General features: G+C 36.4%; 4 protein-coding genes across 5 annotated transcripts; all 4 read left to right on the forward strand.

Annotated features, from left to right (window-relative positions):
- Positions 1-1,690: 1,690 nt before the first annotated feature.
- LOC125577170 (ubiquitin carboxyl-terminal hydrolase 15-like) lies at positions 1,691-7,969 on the forward strand. 2 transcript variants are annotated; one of them, XM_048738147.1, is made up of 15 exons: positions 1,691-1,932; positions 2,536-3,139; positions 3,240-3,591; positions 3,707-3,881; positions 3,970-4,053; positions 4,130-4,257; positions 4,349-4,437; positions 4,551-4,636; positions 4,742-4,904; positions 5,012-5,135; positions 5,222-5,379; positions 5,470-5,554; positions 5,632-5,844; positions 5,921-5,982; positions 6,048-7,969. In XM_048738147.1, exons 2-15 carry the CDS (start codon positions 2,703-2,705, stop codon positions 6,505-6,507), a joined length of 2,616 nt encoding a protein of 871 aa, XP_048594104.1. In that variant the 5' UTR covers positions 1,691-1,932; positions 2,536-2,702; the 3' UTR covers positions 6,508-7,969. The 2 variants fall into 2 exon arrangements, with proteins under 2 accessions (XP_048594104.1, XP_048594105.1); XM_048738148.1 differs by lacking the exon at positions 1,691-1,932 and adding an exon at positions 2,022-2,037.
- Positions 7,413-7,969, forward strand: LOC125577171. The gene has a single exon (XM_048738149.1). It carries the CDS (start codon positions 7,413-7,415, stop codon positions 7,695-7,697), a length of 285 nt encoding a protein of 94 aa, XP_048594106.1. The 3' UTR covers positions 7,698-7,969.
- Positions 7,970-8,669: 700 nt separating this feature from the next.
- Positions 8,670-10,085, forward strand: LOC106387605 (60S ribosomal protein L18a-like protein). Its single transcript, XM_013827502.2, has 4 exons — positions 8,670-8,951; positions 9,448-9,529; positions 9,631-9,748; positions 9,848-10,085. Exons 1-4 carry the CDS (start codon positions 8,741-8,743, stop codon positions 9,905-9,907), a joined length of 471 nt encoding a protein of 156 aa, XP_013682956.1. The 5' UTR covers positions 8,670-8,740; the 3' UTR covers positions 9,908-10,085.
- Positions 10,086-11,052: 967 nt separating this feature from the next.
- LOC106453672 lies at positions 11,053-14,462 on the forward strand. The gene is made up of 9 exons (XM_048738150.1): positions 11,053-11,948; positions 12,032-12,168; positions 12,342-12,674; positions 12,741-13,052; positions 13,130-13,329; positions 13,408-13,550; positions 13,654-13,744; positions 13,825-14,008; positions 14,086-14,462. The coding sequence occupies exons 4-8, from the start codon at positions 12,944-12,946 to the stop codon at positions 13,966-13,968; spliced, it is 687 nt and encodes a 228-aa protein (XP_048594107.1). The 5' UTR covers positions 11,053-11,948; positions 12,032-12,168; positions 12,342-12,674; positions 12,741-12,943; the 3' UTR covers positions 13,969-14,008; positions 14,086-14,462.
- Positions 14,463-16,141: the final 1,679 nt, after the last annotated feature.

Raw genomic sequence — 16,141 nt, forward strand, 5'->3', positions numbered from 1 at the left:
CAGACACTCGAATCCACTTGTAATAGGTAAAGCAAATTCCCCATCTTTTGGGTGGAACAGCTTGATGGCAGCTAGACCGATTCTCATCGGTGGAATCAAGAGGACGATAGGAACAGGGGCAGACACGAAAGTTTGGGAAGACGCATGGATCCCTACGGAACCTGCTCGCGCGGCGAAACCAAAGACAGTGATCATGGATACTGATCTTAAAGTCCACCACCTTATTGATGTCGACAAGGCTGAATGGAATGTTGGCGTTATAAATGAATTTATTGCTGCCGATGATGTATCTCGTATTCTCACACTTAGGATCAGCAAAACGGGACGCAAGGACGGCTACAGCTGGAAGCATACAAAGTCGGGGGTATACACAGTGAGGTCTGGGTACACCATTGCAGTTGAACAACGGAAAAAGCTGCGTGGGGACATAAGCCTGGGACCGAGTTGCAATGGTTTAAAGAAGAAGGTTTGGAGACTTAAGGCGCCGCGGAAAATCAAGCATTTTCTGTGGCAAGCTCTGTCTGGATATGTCGCCTCAGCGAGCAAGCTAAAAGAAAGACATTGCGGTAACGACTCGGTCTGTCAACGCTGTGGTGCGGAGAATGAAACGATTAACCATATCATCTTTGAATGCCCGCCAGCGATTCAAAGTTGGGCATTATCGACAGTCCCGACGTCTCCGGGGGTCTTCCCGAGTTCCTCAATCTTTGTTAACTTTGATATGCTACTGAATAACATAAGCCCATTAATTTTTTGCTTAATAATACTATCCTTGTTTTCAAACAAAAGTAATGGTTATTGAAAAAGAGTTTAGTAAAAATTCATTTTTGAATATATGTATATTTTTCAATTAATTTATGATGTAAATCAATTTTGAATTATTATTTTGATTTGAAATATGTATATAAAGTTTAAATTTTGTTTTATGGTTAGTTTTGAAAAAAAAGTTTAAATGATTTGACTCATTTTAAAACTGACCCAAATAGATAATTTCTTATAATATGATGGACTTTCAATTTTTCTTAATAACATAAGCCCATTACTTTTTTTGCTAAATACTACTATCTTTATTTCCAAACAAAAGTAATATTTTTTTAAAAGACTACAATCCATGTTACCAAACACTCTTATTTTTTAAACTCATATACATGTTTCCAAACAATCTCATTTTGTACTTCAGTTTTAATAAGATAGATGTCACGTTAGTGGCTGAGCTTGACTAATTTATTTACCAATAAAATCCATTAATAAAAAACTAGTACAATAACATATGATAAAAAAAGTTTTAATATTAGTTCGTAGAAAATATGTTTTATCATTCATTTTTGTGACTTGACATTCGGTTATAAGTTACAACATTTCTGACATATATATATATATATATATATATTTTCCTTAGGATTATTATGTTGATATTATTAAGTGAATTTATGACCGTCGGATAGAGTTATCGATATTTCAACAACAAGTCATTTTCATACCCTTTTTAGAGCTTACGTATTCCTGGCAAAAAGTATAAAGGTAATCATATTAATTAGCAAATCTAATGTGACATGTATATGTTAGGACAAGGAAAGTCTAATTTTACTTTCTGTAATTGTGGTTACGTAATAAACTCGAATCCAATCCTAACATTAGAAAGATATATTCTGGACATTAATTGTCTCAAATTAGCCCTAAATATTAGTTAAATACATCAACTAAACTGTCTGCTTTATCATCTTTTTTTTTAAAACAGCAGCCTTAACAGGACGGAGAGTGTGAGAAAGAAGAGCACAAAGAAGAGGAGAGAGAGAGAGAAAGACAAAGAGACTGTTTTTGTGCGTTACCCATTCGAGGAATCAAAGCATCTTTTCTCGAGCTCTCACAAAGGAGAAGAAGACAAGAAGAAGATAAGGGTGAAATTAGGGTTTCATCTCTCTCTTAGATAAGGTAATGCTCAGATTCTCTTACAAAGCTCAACTCTTTCCTTCCTTTTTATGTATGTTGAACCGTTTCTCAGCTTTAGTTCTTTGTCAAATTTCTTGTTGAGCTACTGTAAGTTATGGGTTAGTGGGTGCTTGAATCTTTAGATTGGTAGAACAGTGGAGGCTTTATAGTTAGATCCGTCTCCGTTTGAGAGTGGTTTTTGAGCTGCTTTTTGGGATAATGTGTTAGGGTTCTTACGAATTTAAGCTTCTTTGGTTGGATCGCGAGTGTTTCTCTTGAGTTTTGTCGGCTAGGGATTTGTCTAGTGTCTGAAAGTTAGGATCTTTCGTGGTCTTCTCTTACTTTTGATACTCACTTTTGCTTCAGATTTACAAAACCTGGGTTCTTCACTGAGATGCTTTGTTTTATTTTTGAGGGTTTCTTTGATTTGTTAGTTCAGAGGGCACTTGTGAGTGAAATGAATCTGTAGATCAGATGATTTGATTATGGTTTTGTGCCTTGGAATCAATCTATGAAACTCTTTAGTGTTCTGTGACAAGTTTTATTTTTCTATGATGGTGTAATGAGTAGAAAATGAACTGATTCAGTTGGTGTGTTTACTTGCAGTGCTGTCCATCTTGGGAGATTAAGTAGCCTGAACCTGGAGATAAGATCTTGGTGCATCTTCTCATAAGAGTGAGTGTTTGGAGATTTTTATGGCTACGAGAACTCTTGTAGTTTGAAGAGAGACTCCCACAAGCTGTGAACCGGGTCATGAATGCGTGGCTAGGGACATGCTCGAACCAAGGGGAGCGGACATACCTTTATTGTTCTTGGTTTTGGTTGTGTTTCCTGTGGTAGCTTACATATTATTAGGTAAATGGAGTGATATTTCTAAAAAGAGAGGGAGGGCTAACTTGCTGGCTCAGATGGCAGCTGAAGAAGCTTTTATAGCTGAGACCGAAGTTAATGTGAATAGGGGTGTAAGATTTGAGGCTGCGGCTACAGAGAATAGAGGTCTAAGAACCAAGACCAAGGCCGCCGTTTCTGCTGCGAGTGGTGCTGTAAGAGATGATTTTGTGTCTGGTGTGAGTGGGACTGTCGCTGAGCAGAGATATGAGTCTGTGGCTGCTACGTGTGGGGTCCCTGTTAGTAATGAGTTTCATGTATGTGCAAGGTGTTTTAGTCCTGCTAAGACACGCTGCTCGAGATGCAAATCTGTTAGATACTGGTATACTTCCACCTCCCGCTTTGATTTCATATACGTTTAAGAGATATACTTGTTGCAGACAATATAACCAATGAAGGACTTGATTTTTGACGTTTTGCAGCTCTGGGCAGTGCCAAATAATTCACTGGAGGCTAGCTCATAAAGATGAATGTATCCCTGTGGAGGCTTGCTCTTCTTCATCTGAGAGGGCTTCCTTTGAGAATGAGTCTGTTTTGCATGACCAAGACATGGATGCTACAATGTATAGTAACGGTACCAAGCAGAAAGCGAAGGGAAAGACTTCAAAAAGCTCTGTAGAATTTGAAAGCTTGGGTATCTCTACACCACAAGTCAACACGCCAGGGAGAAAAAGCGTAGGAAAACCAAATTCTTCTAAGTCCAACAGAGAATCATTTAGTGGTGAAGCTGCTTGTGCTGGTGGAGAATACAAGAAGGGTCAGACAAAACATAAGGTAAGCTATTCTTGATCATCTTTATCTCTCTGTATCAATTATCCAAACCAGTTATGCTTTCTTGCTAAAAGTCTGCATGGTGCTTGAAATTTAATCCTAGTGATTGTGTTTGTAGTCGAGAAGCACAATCGGTGCTGCTGTGGAAACAAATTCTAGAAGGCATTCTGTTGATAACTCATGTATGCAAATGAATGGACAAGCTTTTGTAAGTGGTATGCAAGAAACTTGTGAAAGCAATTTGGGAGCAAGAGGCTCTTTTGGTTGTCCAAACGCACAATATCCTTCCAACGGTGAGACCTAAAGCTAATAAAAGTTACTATAGTTGAGGCTTAATAGAGTTTGAGATTTGCATCTTCTAATGTGGATTGAATTAAACAGGGACCAGAACTGCTACACTGCGCAAATCCGGAGAACAACCATGCACAGAGACGAGTAAGAAGGGACTGGTCCCTGCAGTATCAAGTGAGTGTCTCTGAGATTTTTCTTTAACATAAGAATTTTCTTGTAGTAGTGTCTCATGTTTATATCTATAATCCAGAGACTGTTAGGTCTAAGGATACATGCATTGCTGAAGAAAGCAATGGTATCTCCTCAACCATGGGTTTAATGAAAATGATGGGTTTAAGAAACTCTACAAAGCATGGTGATCGACATCAAAACCTGAGAGTTAGTTCCCTGTCTATATAATTGTCTCTTTGCTAATTCAATTCTATCTCTAGTTTCCTATTTTTCTGAGTCAATGTCTCTTATTTTTCAGATGATTTTTCCATATGAGGAGTTTGTTAAGTTCTTTCAATGTGAGGTGTTTTACTTATCACCTAGAGGCCTCGTGAATTGTGGAAACAGGTCTTGCTTCATTTACTTCCTTTCAATCTTTTAACTGGCAAAATTGAGCAAGATTCATTTTGTGTAAATGACCATATGCTTTCTTTAACTTACTATACCTTTTTCTTCTCCAGTTGCTATGCAAACGCTGTCTTGCAATCTTTAACATGCACAAAGCCACTCGTTGCTTATTTGCTTCAACGATCACATTCAAGATCTTGTAATACTTTTTCCAATCTTTTCCCAATTCATCGTGTAGTATTTAGATTTTTACAGGTTTACTTGATCACTTCTGACAGCGATAATGTTAATTCTTTTGAAATAGGTTCTGGGAAAGATTGGTGCCTTATGTGTGAACTTGAGCAACATGTAATGATGCTTAGAGAATCTGGAGGTCCACTTTCTGCTAGCAGAATTCTCTCACAGATGCGGAGTATAAATTGTCAGATTGGTGATGGGAGTCAAGAAGATGCTCATGAGTTCTTAAGGTTTTTCTTCCTAGTCCTTTTCAGATGTGACTTTGTGAATCCTCTCTTCTTAATGCGATTTCGACATTTTAATTTTGATTTCTCTTATCCATTTTACTTGGATGCAGGCTTTTAGTTGCCTCTATGCAATCAATATGTTTGGAGAGACTTGGAGGTGAGACTAAAGTGGATCCAAGACTGCAAGAAACAACCTTAGTTCAACATATGTTTGGTGGACGTCTCCGCTCAAAGGTGTTTGAATCTCTTAGCTTTTGATGTATATCTACTTTGATTTTAATTTTTACACATTCTCACTGCTTTGTTTCTCTGAAAACCAGGTGAAATGCTTGAGGTGTGGTCATGAATCAGAAAGATACGAGAACATAATGGATCTCACACTAGAGATATACGGATGGGTAGAATCTCTTCAAGATGCGTTGACTCAGTTTACTAGACCAGAAGATCTCGATGGAGAAAATATGTATAGATGCAGCAGGTTAGATCCATACTCCAAATTCGCTTCTTCTTCTTCTTATGTGGTATTGAAACTGAATCATCTCTTTTGTGAAAACTGCATTTGAAAAAGGTGCGCTGGATATGTTAAAGCAAGAAAAGAATTGAGCATTCATGAAGCACCAAACATTCTCACAATTGTTCTTAAGAGATTCCAGGTATAAGTTACTTACTACAGTTTTTTCCTCTTGGCTCACTTTGTACTTACCGTTTAAATCTTTTGTTGTGCATGTAGGAAGGAAGATACGGGAAAATAAACAAATGTATAAGCTTTCCTGAAATGCTGGATATGATACCTTTCATGACGAGAACAGGAGATGTTCCTCCTCTTTATATGCTTTACGCTGTTATAGTTCACCTGGATACTCTCAACGCATCTTTCTCGGGTCATTACATTTCCTATGTCAAAGATTTGAGAGGCAACTGGTTCAGAATTGATGATTCCGAGGTATAACTCATTTGTATAATGCAGCAAAGCCAAACTGTTTCTGAACTTGTGCAATCTTCTATTATAAACTTTACAGATTCATCAAGTGCCAATGACGCAAGTTATGTCAGAAGGAGCTTACATGTTGTTCTACATGAGGTAAGAACACCCCAGTTCTTCATTCCGGGGTCACAGATTCTGAGAATACAACCTTTTTTTTGCAGATCGTATCCGCGTCCTCTAAGAGGAGAACCCAACGGAAAAGCTCAGGTTCGGCATTCACTGTCACAACCAAGAGACGAGATGAAGGAACAGAGGAAACCAGTTAACCGCTTCAAACCGAGAGCGGACCACCACAAGAACTTAGAGTCATCAAGCGAGTGGTCTCTCTTCACGAGCTCAGACGAAGCTTCATTCACCACAGAATCAACCAGGGACTCTTTCAGCACCGTGGACTACACAGATGGGTGCAACGTCTTAGACTCTTCCTCTCCTTTCTCCATCTTCAACAACTTACGCCACAACGTGGAGCCGTCGCCGCACAACACCGTCGCCTGCAGAATGTTCTCAGGTACCAAGTCAGAAACCCGGTATTTCGTGGAGGAAGAAACGAATCACAACAACACGGTCGTGATGGACTCAGCACCAACATCCCATGTTATTACCAGCAGAGTATGTATGTAAACGATGAGACTAACCCAGGGTTTAACTGTCAGGATCAAACTTACAGTTATGAACAAAACTGGTAGTAGTAGTAGTAGAAGAGAGTAGAGAGGATTCTGTTCTGAACCTCCCATGATTTTTAAATATGTTTAGATCTCTCTTAGGGATGCTTAACTCGAGTGCCCTAATCCATTTTTTTTTGTCTTTATGATATATCTATATTTGGTTCAGGGCAAATGTTCAGTCTCATTTTACCATATTTTTCCTGTTTCTGTATATTCTTTAGTCTAACTGTGAGCTATACTCGAGCCACCATGTAAGCTGAGTATAATGGAAGTCACTAGTTACCAAACCCTGAAGAAAACTGTGCAGGTGTGTAACCAAATAAACTGCAAACGCAAGTCACTATCTGAAAACACAATAGAAGTTGTTGTCCCTCTTTCATATTTATGTGCTTGAAGCTCTTTAGAATTTAGAAATGTGTAGTAAAGTATAATAACTTTAGAAGACATGATATTTCATTTTCTCTTCTAGTCTACTAAGAAACACCTTGGAAGATTTATATCTTGCTTCAAACATGCAATCATTTTCACTAGTATATATGAGAAATAATTTACATATTACTTGTTTTACTATGGCTTGTTTGGACATACCGTCCCCGCCTAAGATCAAGTTGGTAGGAAACTAACAGATTTTGTGAAAAGGAAAGAAAGAGACATGTTTTTGTCATGCTTACAACCTTTATCCGTTGATAAATATTCTCAACCGCAGACCCAGAAAAATATATATTATTGTTTCCTTCTTATAAAAGAGATGTAAACACACCAAACATTTTCAGATTTAAGTTTCCTTCTTACTTCTTAGAGGGGACAATATAATTGATTCTAGTTTTTGTAACCAACCATCATGATCAGTTTCCAAAAAGAATGGATACTTACACTTGTATCGTCGTGAGCCTCTGCATCGCCTTGTTTGCTATCAATCTAGTGTTTTCTTGTTTCACTTGCTTCTCCGTTCTTCATAGCTGCGTGACAGATGCAAACAAGGATTTGAATGACCTCAGGAAGAATCTTATTGAACGGGAAGAAGGTAAACCAGATGATGATGAGGTGATAATCATTGCAGTCCCAAGAAACAAAGGATTAGCCGACTCCATGGATGGTGATGATTGTGGTGGCCAAGATTGCTCCCAGGATATTTGTACTTGTTGAAGAAAGTTTGGTTTCTATTTTCATTACACAATACTTAAAATCATGTTTTGCAATTTTTCTTTGATCATTCATACTTGTGAATGGTTCAATACCAAGGTTGAGACGTGAGAGTAGGAGCATCACATCCATAGAAATATCCTGAATATTTTCATTCTTTCATTGTGTATGAGTGTATCATGAGAGAAATAGTCTCAAATTATGTATGTATTATAGTCTCAAATTCACCATGTTTGATACATGGCTCTGTAATGAAATTTGTTTTCTTGATGTTATTGAATTTCTATGGAAACTTGAAATAATAATTCATTTTTCTTATCATAATTAACTTCTCAAAGTCTATTTTTCTCTGGAAGCTAAGAATTAAAGGCAAAGGGCCAAAGCATTTTTAGACGGAGAAAAAGAAGAGAAAACAAATTACACTCATCGAAACTCGAAAGTAATATAAAGCTTTAACAATAATGAAGTTGATAAAAAAAAAAATAATGAAGTTGATAGTTGACAATAAAAACACTAATTTCGAAATTAAAAAAAAAGAGTTTATTATACAGGCAGATTTCTGAATTTTCTGAATTTTTTATTAATTTTGTTCCCTAATTATAAAATAAAGAAAAAATAATTGAAGGTTACATAAATCATTTGTTGATAATTGATTAGTTAGATGGATAAGATACCAATGTGAAGCCTTAATGATCAAGAGCAATTAGCTAATGTCATAAATCATAATCTTTCCCACGAACCCCGAAGCTTCGATTATTGATGATAAGTTGATAACCCACCACCACATGTTTCTTAACCTGATTTTATAAACTATATAAATACTAATTAATCGTATTAATTAAATACCCTAGTCAAACATCTCAGTCGGTGGTTGATAATGCACCTAATAATACCTCCGGGTCCAAATTGAAACTTACACATTATATCGGGTCTAAACGCAAATAAATAAAAACTTGAAAAAGACTTTTTCTTCCAATTGTTTCAACGCGTTGCAAAATATCTCAATCTCGATTTGAGACGAAAAGGAAGAGAAGCTGAAGCTAAAGATGGGTCAAGGAGAAGAAGACAAAAGCAAAGGCTTCGCTGATGAAGCAGGCACCCATCATCAGTACGGTACGTTTCAAGGCGTTTCCAATTACCCTCCTCCGCGGCCTCAGAACTCTCCTCCGGTCACTGGGTTTCCTCAGCCTTCTGCTCCGCCTCGAGTCTACGATTCCGCCCCTCCTCATTACGCCCATGGTTATCAAACCGTTCCGGGTATAGCTTCTCTTTGCTGAATTGGATTTGCTGATTACAGATTTGGGGATTTAGGTTTTCGATTTTAGTGAAATTGATGTCGATCATGAATCTTATTCCTCAGTAATTTTTTTTTCAATTGGGTGTTTGTTTTGTGATAATTTGATTACAAGATCGTGTAGAAACGAATTTAGGGTTTGTGTAATTTGAGCAATAGATATTAAAGTTTGGAGCTTTGGATAGAATTCAACAATTTGAGCAAATGATTTTAAAGTTTGGAGCTTTGAGTTGAATTTAGGGTTTGTATGATCAACAATTTGAGATTTTAAAGTTTTTGGAGGTTTAGGTTCTAGCAGTAGTTAATTGTTTTTGGTTTGTGTTATATAGTATGTAAAGTACGTTGTTGTGTCATGTCTCATTCTCTTCTCTTCTTGTTCAAGTCTAAAGCAAGAGCATGGATCGGTGCCTCTTCATCTGTTCTTATGTTTTAACGTATCTTGTTGTTCTCTGTTTTCAGTACATGGTATTGCTGAAGGAAGACCTGTGCATGTGCGACAACGCCGCCTTCCTTGCTGTGGAATTGGTCTTGGATGGTTCCTGTAAGTTCCTCTTTGTTTTCAACAATGTTCTAGTAACATAATCCACACCAAGATCTTACTTGTTGGTTATCTCATAGAGTTTGTATTTGATCTTGTTGAAGGTTCATAGTTGGGTTTTTCCTTGGAGCAATCCCTTGGTACGTCGGAATGTTCATCATGATAGTTGGAAGGAGGATTGACCACAGGGAGAAGCCAGGATACATTGCTTGCACCATCGCTGTAAGTTATTCAATACTATCTCTTGTCTTTCATGTTTGTTCTTGGAATGCATTGGATCCTGATCAAAATGATTGATGCATGTGTAAAAAATAATTTCAGGCTATACTTGCAACAATTGCTGTGATTCTTGGTGTAACTAAAGGAGCAGAAGACTGGTGATCAATCAAAACTATCTTTGTGGTCAAGTCAGAACGTTTGTATAGGTGTCAGACAAACATTTCGTCTTGTATTTTATTATATTCGTGCTGCTTGAAGAAAGACAAAAAGGTGTAAACTTAATAAAAAGATATGAGTTAAGTTATTTGCAAGAAAATAAGATTGAAGATGGTTTTATCTATTATGGTTATCCGGAGACAGTTGCATTGTTGTGCATCCTCGATAAATCATCCGGAGTTACAAGGAACCAACCTCCATCTTTCTTGGCCAACAACTTTTGGTTCACCGAGTCTATAACTACACTCACATTCCCAAACCACAAATCTATTCGGTTTAGATTTGAAAAACAAATCCTTCTCTTGTGCAAAAACTTCCAAGATTCTTTCAAACTCAGCACCTCAGTCTTATACACATGAATCACTAGGATGGTAAGCATCAAGAACATCACTCAATTTCATCTGAAATTTGATACAAAAATTTCAACTTCCGACCAAGTATTGGCAACCAAGGGTGCATCCAAACACGGATGGCAACAAGCTTCCTTTCGTGGGTCCCAAGAATCCACAGCAGTTGACAGTTTAGGCAGCACTACTGTGCCCAAAATCGTACCAAGATGGATGAAGTCAGTAAACTTTTGTTTCTTTAATATATTTATCTAATTTCAAATATTTCTTTCTTCTGATAAAGTCAATATTTTTTTGGTTCACACAGTAATTACTAAAGAATTTTAGGAATATTTTGTTTTCTCTTACCAACTTTTGTTTTTTCAACAAAACCTTCTCAGCTGTTTTTAAAGAAGAGTTGCTATATTCGGTATGAACCAAACAAAATCACTTTTATTCTGTACAAACGACACAGATTTGGAGTTTTGGACTATAACACAAAGAAAGGGACGTCCCACCCTTTTAAATGTTATAACAATTAAAAGTCGGAGCCGACTATGACTCAACTTTTAGTTGATTTATTCAAAAACGTTGTTATAATGTTGAAATTAATGACTAAACTTGTATCCACAGTACAGAAATATGTGTAGACATGACGCCATATAATCGCATGCATTGGTTGAACCATGCAATTTAGTAAATGATAATGACCCTAGTCTACACGTAATTTGAATATATTTAGAATTAAAATTAATTGATATGGTTGGACAAACATTATCTTATATACGATTAATAGTACTATATCACATGCGTTTCTTTAAAGAGTTAGATTGCTATTCATTGTCTCCAAAGAACAAAGCCACCTGGTTCCATACTTTTTGTCTGCGACTAAGTTCACTTTAACTAGCAAATCAGTATCATTAGTGACTAATTACTTTTCTAAGTTTAACACTAATAAAATTTAAGGGTTAATTTCAAATTATCTACCTAAATGTCACTCATGAAAATTGAAAGGGAAATATTTATTAAATATTAAAATTAAGGTGAGAATTGCGTGAGAACTCTCCTTTCTCTAACGTAGGTACTTACGACACCGTTAAAAAAGTAGGTAATTACGACAAAAACAGACGCAAACAAAAAGAGAAGAAAGTAAATCTGGAAGTATTATTCAGTATATTAAGTTTCAGAAAAGAAGTATTTAGTATATTAGAAAATGAATCATATTTTTTTTAAAAGAAATCTTATAACATAAAGTAGACCTTCACTCTCTTTTCCTCCCTCCACGTCAGAAAATAGAGTCTCCTGCGCTCGCCACGTGTCATGTCCCTTGATCCGCTGCGTTTAATTAACCTATGTATTACATTGTCTTTTAATTTGATCTGGGCCTTACCTTCATTCTGATTGGCGAGCCCATAGTGAGTTTCTCCAAATGTAAACATGGCGATGAACGTCGTTTCGTATTAGAGTTTTCGACTACCTTTTATCTCCACCATTAAATGTGAGACAGAACCAGAGTTCTTTGAGAGTTCTTCCAACTTCTTCCTAACGATCTATACCAGTTACAGATTTCCTATCTTAAAGTAATTCTTACATCATCACCCACTATCTATGTTTAATGCGAGCTTCTTCAGGCAAAGCGGTGGAGCTTTGATTATAAAAGGGTAAGCTTTCTTCGTATCACAACCATCTTCTCCTTGCCTCTAAGCAATACAATAAACTTATATCCAGAATATGGCTAACGCAGCAATCTTGCTTTCCGATCCGAAGACCGGACGATGCTCATTCACCGTTCTAGCCTGATTGCTCCGCTTCTGGGAGGTCAAGAACGTCCGACGCGACGGCGAACTCATGGGAGTCGCTACGTTGCTCCTTGATTCCCAGGTCTGTTATGTTCCTCCGCTTGAGTTTTTTCTGTATCTCCGCTTGAGTTCATAACTAGATTGGTTTTTAATTAAAATGTCTCAGACATATTGATTCCTTATTACCATCAATTCCTGTTTAGAGCTTCGGGACTGATTAGTAATTGTTTTTGATATTTTCCTGATTATATATAGGATCACCCGTCGTGTTGAATCTTTATCAACAAGATTTTCTGACCATTTTATGTTTAGTCGACCATGATGCCGGCGACGGTGAAGGTGAACCGGCTTGAAACTCACAGGCCTAATCTGAAGACGGGTTAACTATATTCCCCAAGCCGGTTTTGATGTGACCCGATGTAATCTGAATTACCAACTGTCGAACTCCTCAATGATGATTCGTTTCGGTGAGTCAACCTCTTTTGATGAGATAACTCGAACCAGCTATTCCGATAGGTGTGGAATCTTTTCGGTTCCGTTGTCACAGCGAGCTGCTTGGTCTTGCCAACACAAACACTCAGCTTCCAGGTACTGCTCTTCTTATCTGTAAATTTGTCTATTATGATTATTTATTTAAAAATAATCATCCCACAGACATCGTCGGTGAGATAACTGCCGTGAAGAGCACTGTCACCGATCCTCCGCAGAACAATAACCGTCTGATGGCAACCATAAAAATGGATAAGTTACTAATTCTTCCATATTTATCCATTTAGATTTTAATTTGTCTACTTTAAAAACTATTACATTTTGATCAGTTTTTTTATGTACATGTTATCAGTGATGTTTCGGTGACAATGAGTCTGTTCGACTCACAGGCTGTCAAGCTCCACAAACAACTTGAATCGGTGGGAGGTGATCCAAGGGTTCTGGTTGCAGCCAGTATCAACCCCAAAATTGTGGGAGGTAATTACTTGAACTTAACATCACACAGTCCGCCTTTTAATTATTCTCAGTACATTTACATCATTTTTATTTTGTAGGTCGTCTGTTTCTGAATGCTGCTTCAGGCACACACATATATTTTGACAAGGAAACCACCGCAGGGGAGACTTATTTCTACAGGCTGGTTGCCCAAGACACTGGGCTTCCATCAGCAGCTCCATTGCTAAAGAGCTACGCCAAAGTGGAATCTCTGCGCATAGCTGAGCTCAATGAATTTGTCATATCTGCTTCTTCTCAGGTATAGTAACCATATATTATGATTTGAAAAGAGAATGAATTAAAGTTCAAGTTTGATGCTGCTGATTAACGAATGTAGGAGATTGATTTCATCTGCACCGGGAAGGTCACTGGTATCAAGCTGGACAAGGGATTGTGCTACGTTTCTTGCTCCAACTGCACCAAAAGCTCCAACGCACTGTCTCAGCTTTCACCTGTCTGCATTGTACTAATACTAATGCTGTTGGTGTCTAACCATTTGTACACATCTTATTTGCATTCATTAATGTTGGTGTCCACGCACATATTCAACTTTGGGATTTGATACATGTTAACTTCCTGCTAGATATCGGGTGGAGATGTCCATTGTTGTTTGTTTTAATGGGGTTATGACAAAACTGCATAATATGAGAGCCTATGAAACTAGCCATCTTTTGGTATGTTCTTACTCCGCCTGTCATGCATCTTTGTCTTGAATTTTTACTCATGAAATTGCCTTCAACCGTTGCTTCCTCAGGCTGGTAATGGTGTGAACCCGGAGGACACTCAGGCACCTCCATTTGTTGCAGGCATGGAGGGTAGGCCTACACATTCCAGGTTAAGGTCGGTGCATACAACTTCACTGCAAACCATCAAACCTTTACGATCTCCCCATCCTTAGTGAATGTGACTGTATGCCGCTCTCTCAATTTGTTGACAATGTAAGTTCCATGTACTATATTACAGTCAGTTAGCTTCACAGTATGCAGATATTAACATGTTAGTTTGGTCTGAATAGGGAGGCGATGATGACAATGGAGACAACAACAGTGGTGCCATCTCGGTTCGTTCTAAGGTGGAGACTGGTGGTAGCAGTCAGGTGCAAGGATCCTCAGAAGTTAAGAAGAATGCCGTAAGGCATAGGTGGAGATGATTGGATACTTGAAGTCTTGAAGTTATGATGCAGTATTTTCCGCTTTCAATAATGCTTATGCATCTGTTTTTTCCCCTGTTTTGTTGACAACTTGGTCTTTAAATATTGGTTAGTTTATGTTTGGTTACACACAAGCTGTATAAAATCTATCACGTACTCCAGTTGTTTTGTATTTAAGATCCTTATTCATACTTGGATAGCTCAAAGACTGCTTGAAATGGAATATGAGTCTATTAATATTACTTGAGTATTCATTTTTATGTAACTCAAGACTACTATAATATAAAAGACCAAGAGTTCAAACCACTAACTTCGAAATGTCGATTTCATAGCATTTTACTATAGTATATCATAACATGAGATGTACGTATACGTCACTATATAATCTTATACACACTGCCCATGTGTTTGTATCCGAACATCAAATATTTATACGGCTTACCAACTTTTATATGCTTACTAAAAAACTCATAAATAAATACAATCCCCCAAGAATAAAGTACTATTTAGTATTTAACACTATTAAAACTTATAAAAAGAAGGGAAAAATAAATTACCAACATGGATCTAAGCAAAGCCTTTTTTCAAAAAAAAAAGAAAAAGAAAACATGGATCTAAGCACTCGCTTATATTAAAATACTACATACAATGTAACTTATTGAAAATACAACTAACACTAAAAATTAATAGAATAATGATTAGTAATAAAATTAGAATTAAAACATGACCCCAAATTAACGGATCACATGCTTCAAGAAGACGTAATAATATTTAATATTTGGTCAGTTATTGCTTATCATATGTAAATTAGAAAGCCTTCTATGTTATATTTGAACAAACAAAAGCTTATTCTAAAAACAAAAATAACGTTATATCATGTTAAAATTATCTACTATTTTTATTAACAACATACAAATAATTTACTAAACAGTTATCAGAAATAGGTTTAATTGATATATATTCATCTAATAATATCCATATCTCAATGTTACTTTTTCATAAATACAAATAATGCAAAGTCGCAAACAATAAATAATAAACCTCTACATCATAGTAACTATATGTTTCAAGAAGAGGCCACCTAAGGTAAAACCCCAGATGTGTGACCTCATAAATACATCAAGATAGAATATGGAATTACTTCACCTCTATACCAATAAACATGGACCCAGAACCAAATTATGCTCTTTCATTTGACTCCAAAACATAACCAACAGATAGAATGCCAAGAGAGATCTCAACATCAATATCTACAGCAAACCTGCTTGCTGAGAGACGAGCACCCTCACCGGCAGAAGAAGATGAATTTTGCATGCATTGACAAGATTGTAAAAGGCCATGTTATAAATTCATTGCAATGCAACCATATCTATCATCACCAATGCATAATTGACTGTATTCGAATGAACATAATAAAATGGTCTATATGCCGAGACATAATATTTTAGTCGAAATGTTTTCTATTTTCACGTACAATAAGTTGTACTCAGTTTTTCCATTTAAAATAATACATTTGTTGCTTTTACTGTTTTTTCTTTTTGTTTCTTATTTCTCCATATTTTCCTTATTAGTACGATTAATTACATAATATATAAACTACTATAATCAACACAAAAAATCAAACAAACGCAAAAACAACTAATTTTTTTAATAATAACAATTACCAACATTCTACAAAACAACTATATTAACTTTGACAACAAAAGGATACAATTGTTTTAACTTCTAAATAAAACATTATTCTCCTCTATTTTATATATCCTCACAACAAAAGGATATAATTGTATTAGAAAACTCAGTCTCATTCTCTTTTGATCAAATTCGATTGATTTACGAATTTTATAGTGTTATAAAACTGAACCCTATAAAAGCTAACAGTTTGATTTAAACAACAAAAACAATAAAAATTCGATAATTTTAA

The sequence above is a fragment of the Brassica napus genome, chromosome A8 (assembly GCF_020379485.1).
Source record: "Brassica napus cultivar Da-Ae chromosome A8, Da-Ae, whole genome shotgun sequence".
NCBI classification, from domain to species: Eukaryota; Viridiplantae; Streptophyta; class Magnoliopsida; order Brassicales; family Brassicaceae; genus Brassica; species Brassica napus.

Coding starts and splice junctions, on each gene's coding strand:
- LOC125577171 (XM_048738149.1), top strand. CDS start 7,413: ATGGATACTTACACTTGTATCGTCGTGAGCCTCTGCATCGCCTTGTTT.
- LOC125577170 (XM_048738147.1), top strand. CDS start 2,703: ATGCTCGAACCAAGGGGAGCGGACATACCTTTATTGTTCTTGGTTTTG. Junction 3,140..3,239: donor TGCAAATCTGTTAGATACTG/GTATACTTCCAC, acceptor GACGTTTTGCAG/CTCTGGGCAGTGCCAAATAA. Junction 4,637..4,741: donor ACGATCACATTCAAGATCTT/GTAATACTTTTT, acceptor CTTTTGAAATAG/GTTCTGGGAAAGATTGGTGC.
- LOC106387605 (XM_013827502.2), top strand. CDS start 8,741: ATGGGTCAAGGAGAAGAAGACAAAAGCAAAGGCTTCGCTGATGAAGCA. Junction 8,952..9,447: donor TGGTTATCAAACCGTTCCGG/GTATAGCTTCTC, acceptor CTCTGTTTTCAG/TACATGGTATTGCTGAAGGA. Junction 9,530..9,630: donor ATTGGTCTTGGATGGTTCCT/GTAAGTTCCTCT, acceptor ATCTTGTTGAAG/GTTCATAGTTGGGTTTTTCC.
- LOC106453672 (XM_048738150.1), top strand. CDS start 12,944: ATGAGTCTGTTCGACTCACAGGCTGTCAAGCTCCACAAACAACTTGAA. Junction 13,053..13,129: donor CAACCCCAAAATTGTGGGAG/GTAATTACTTGA, acceptor TTTATTTTGTAG/GTCGTCTGTTTCTGAATGCT. Junction 13,745..13,824: donor ATGAAACTAGCCATCTTTTG/GTATGTTCTTAC, acceptor TTGCTTCCTCAG/GCTGGTAATGGTGTGAACCC.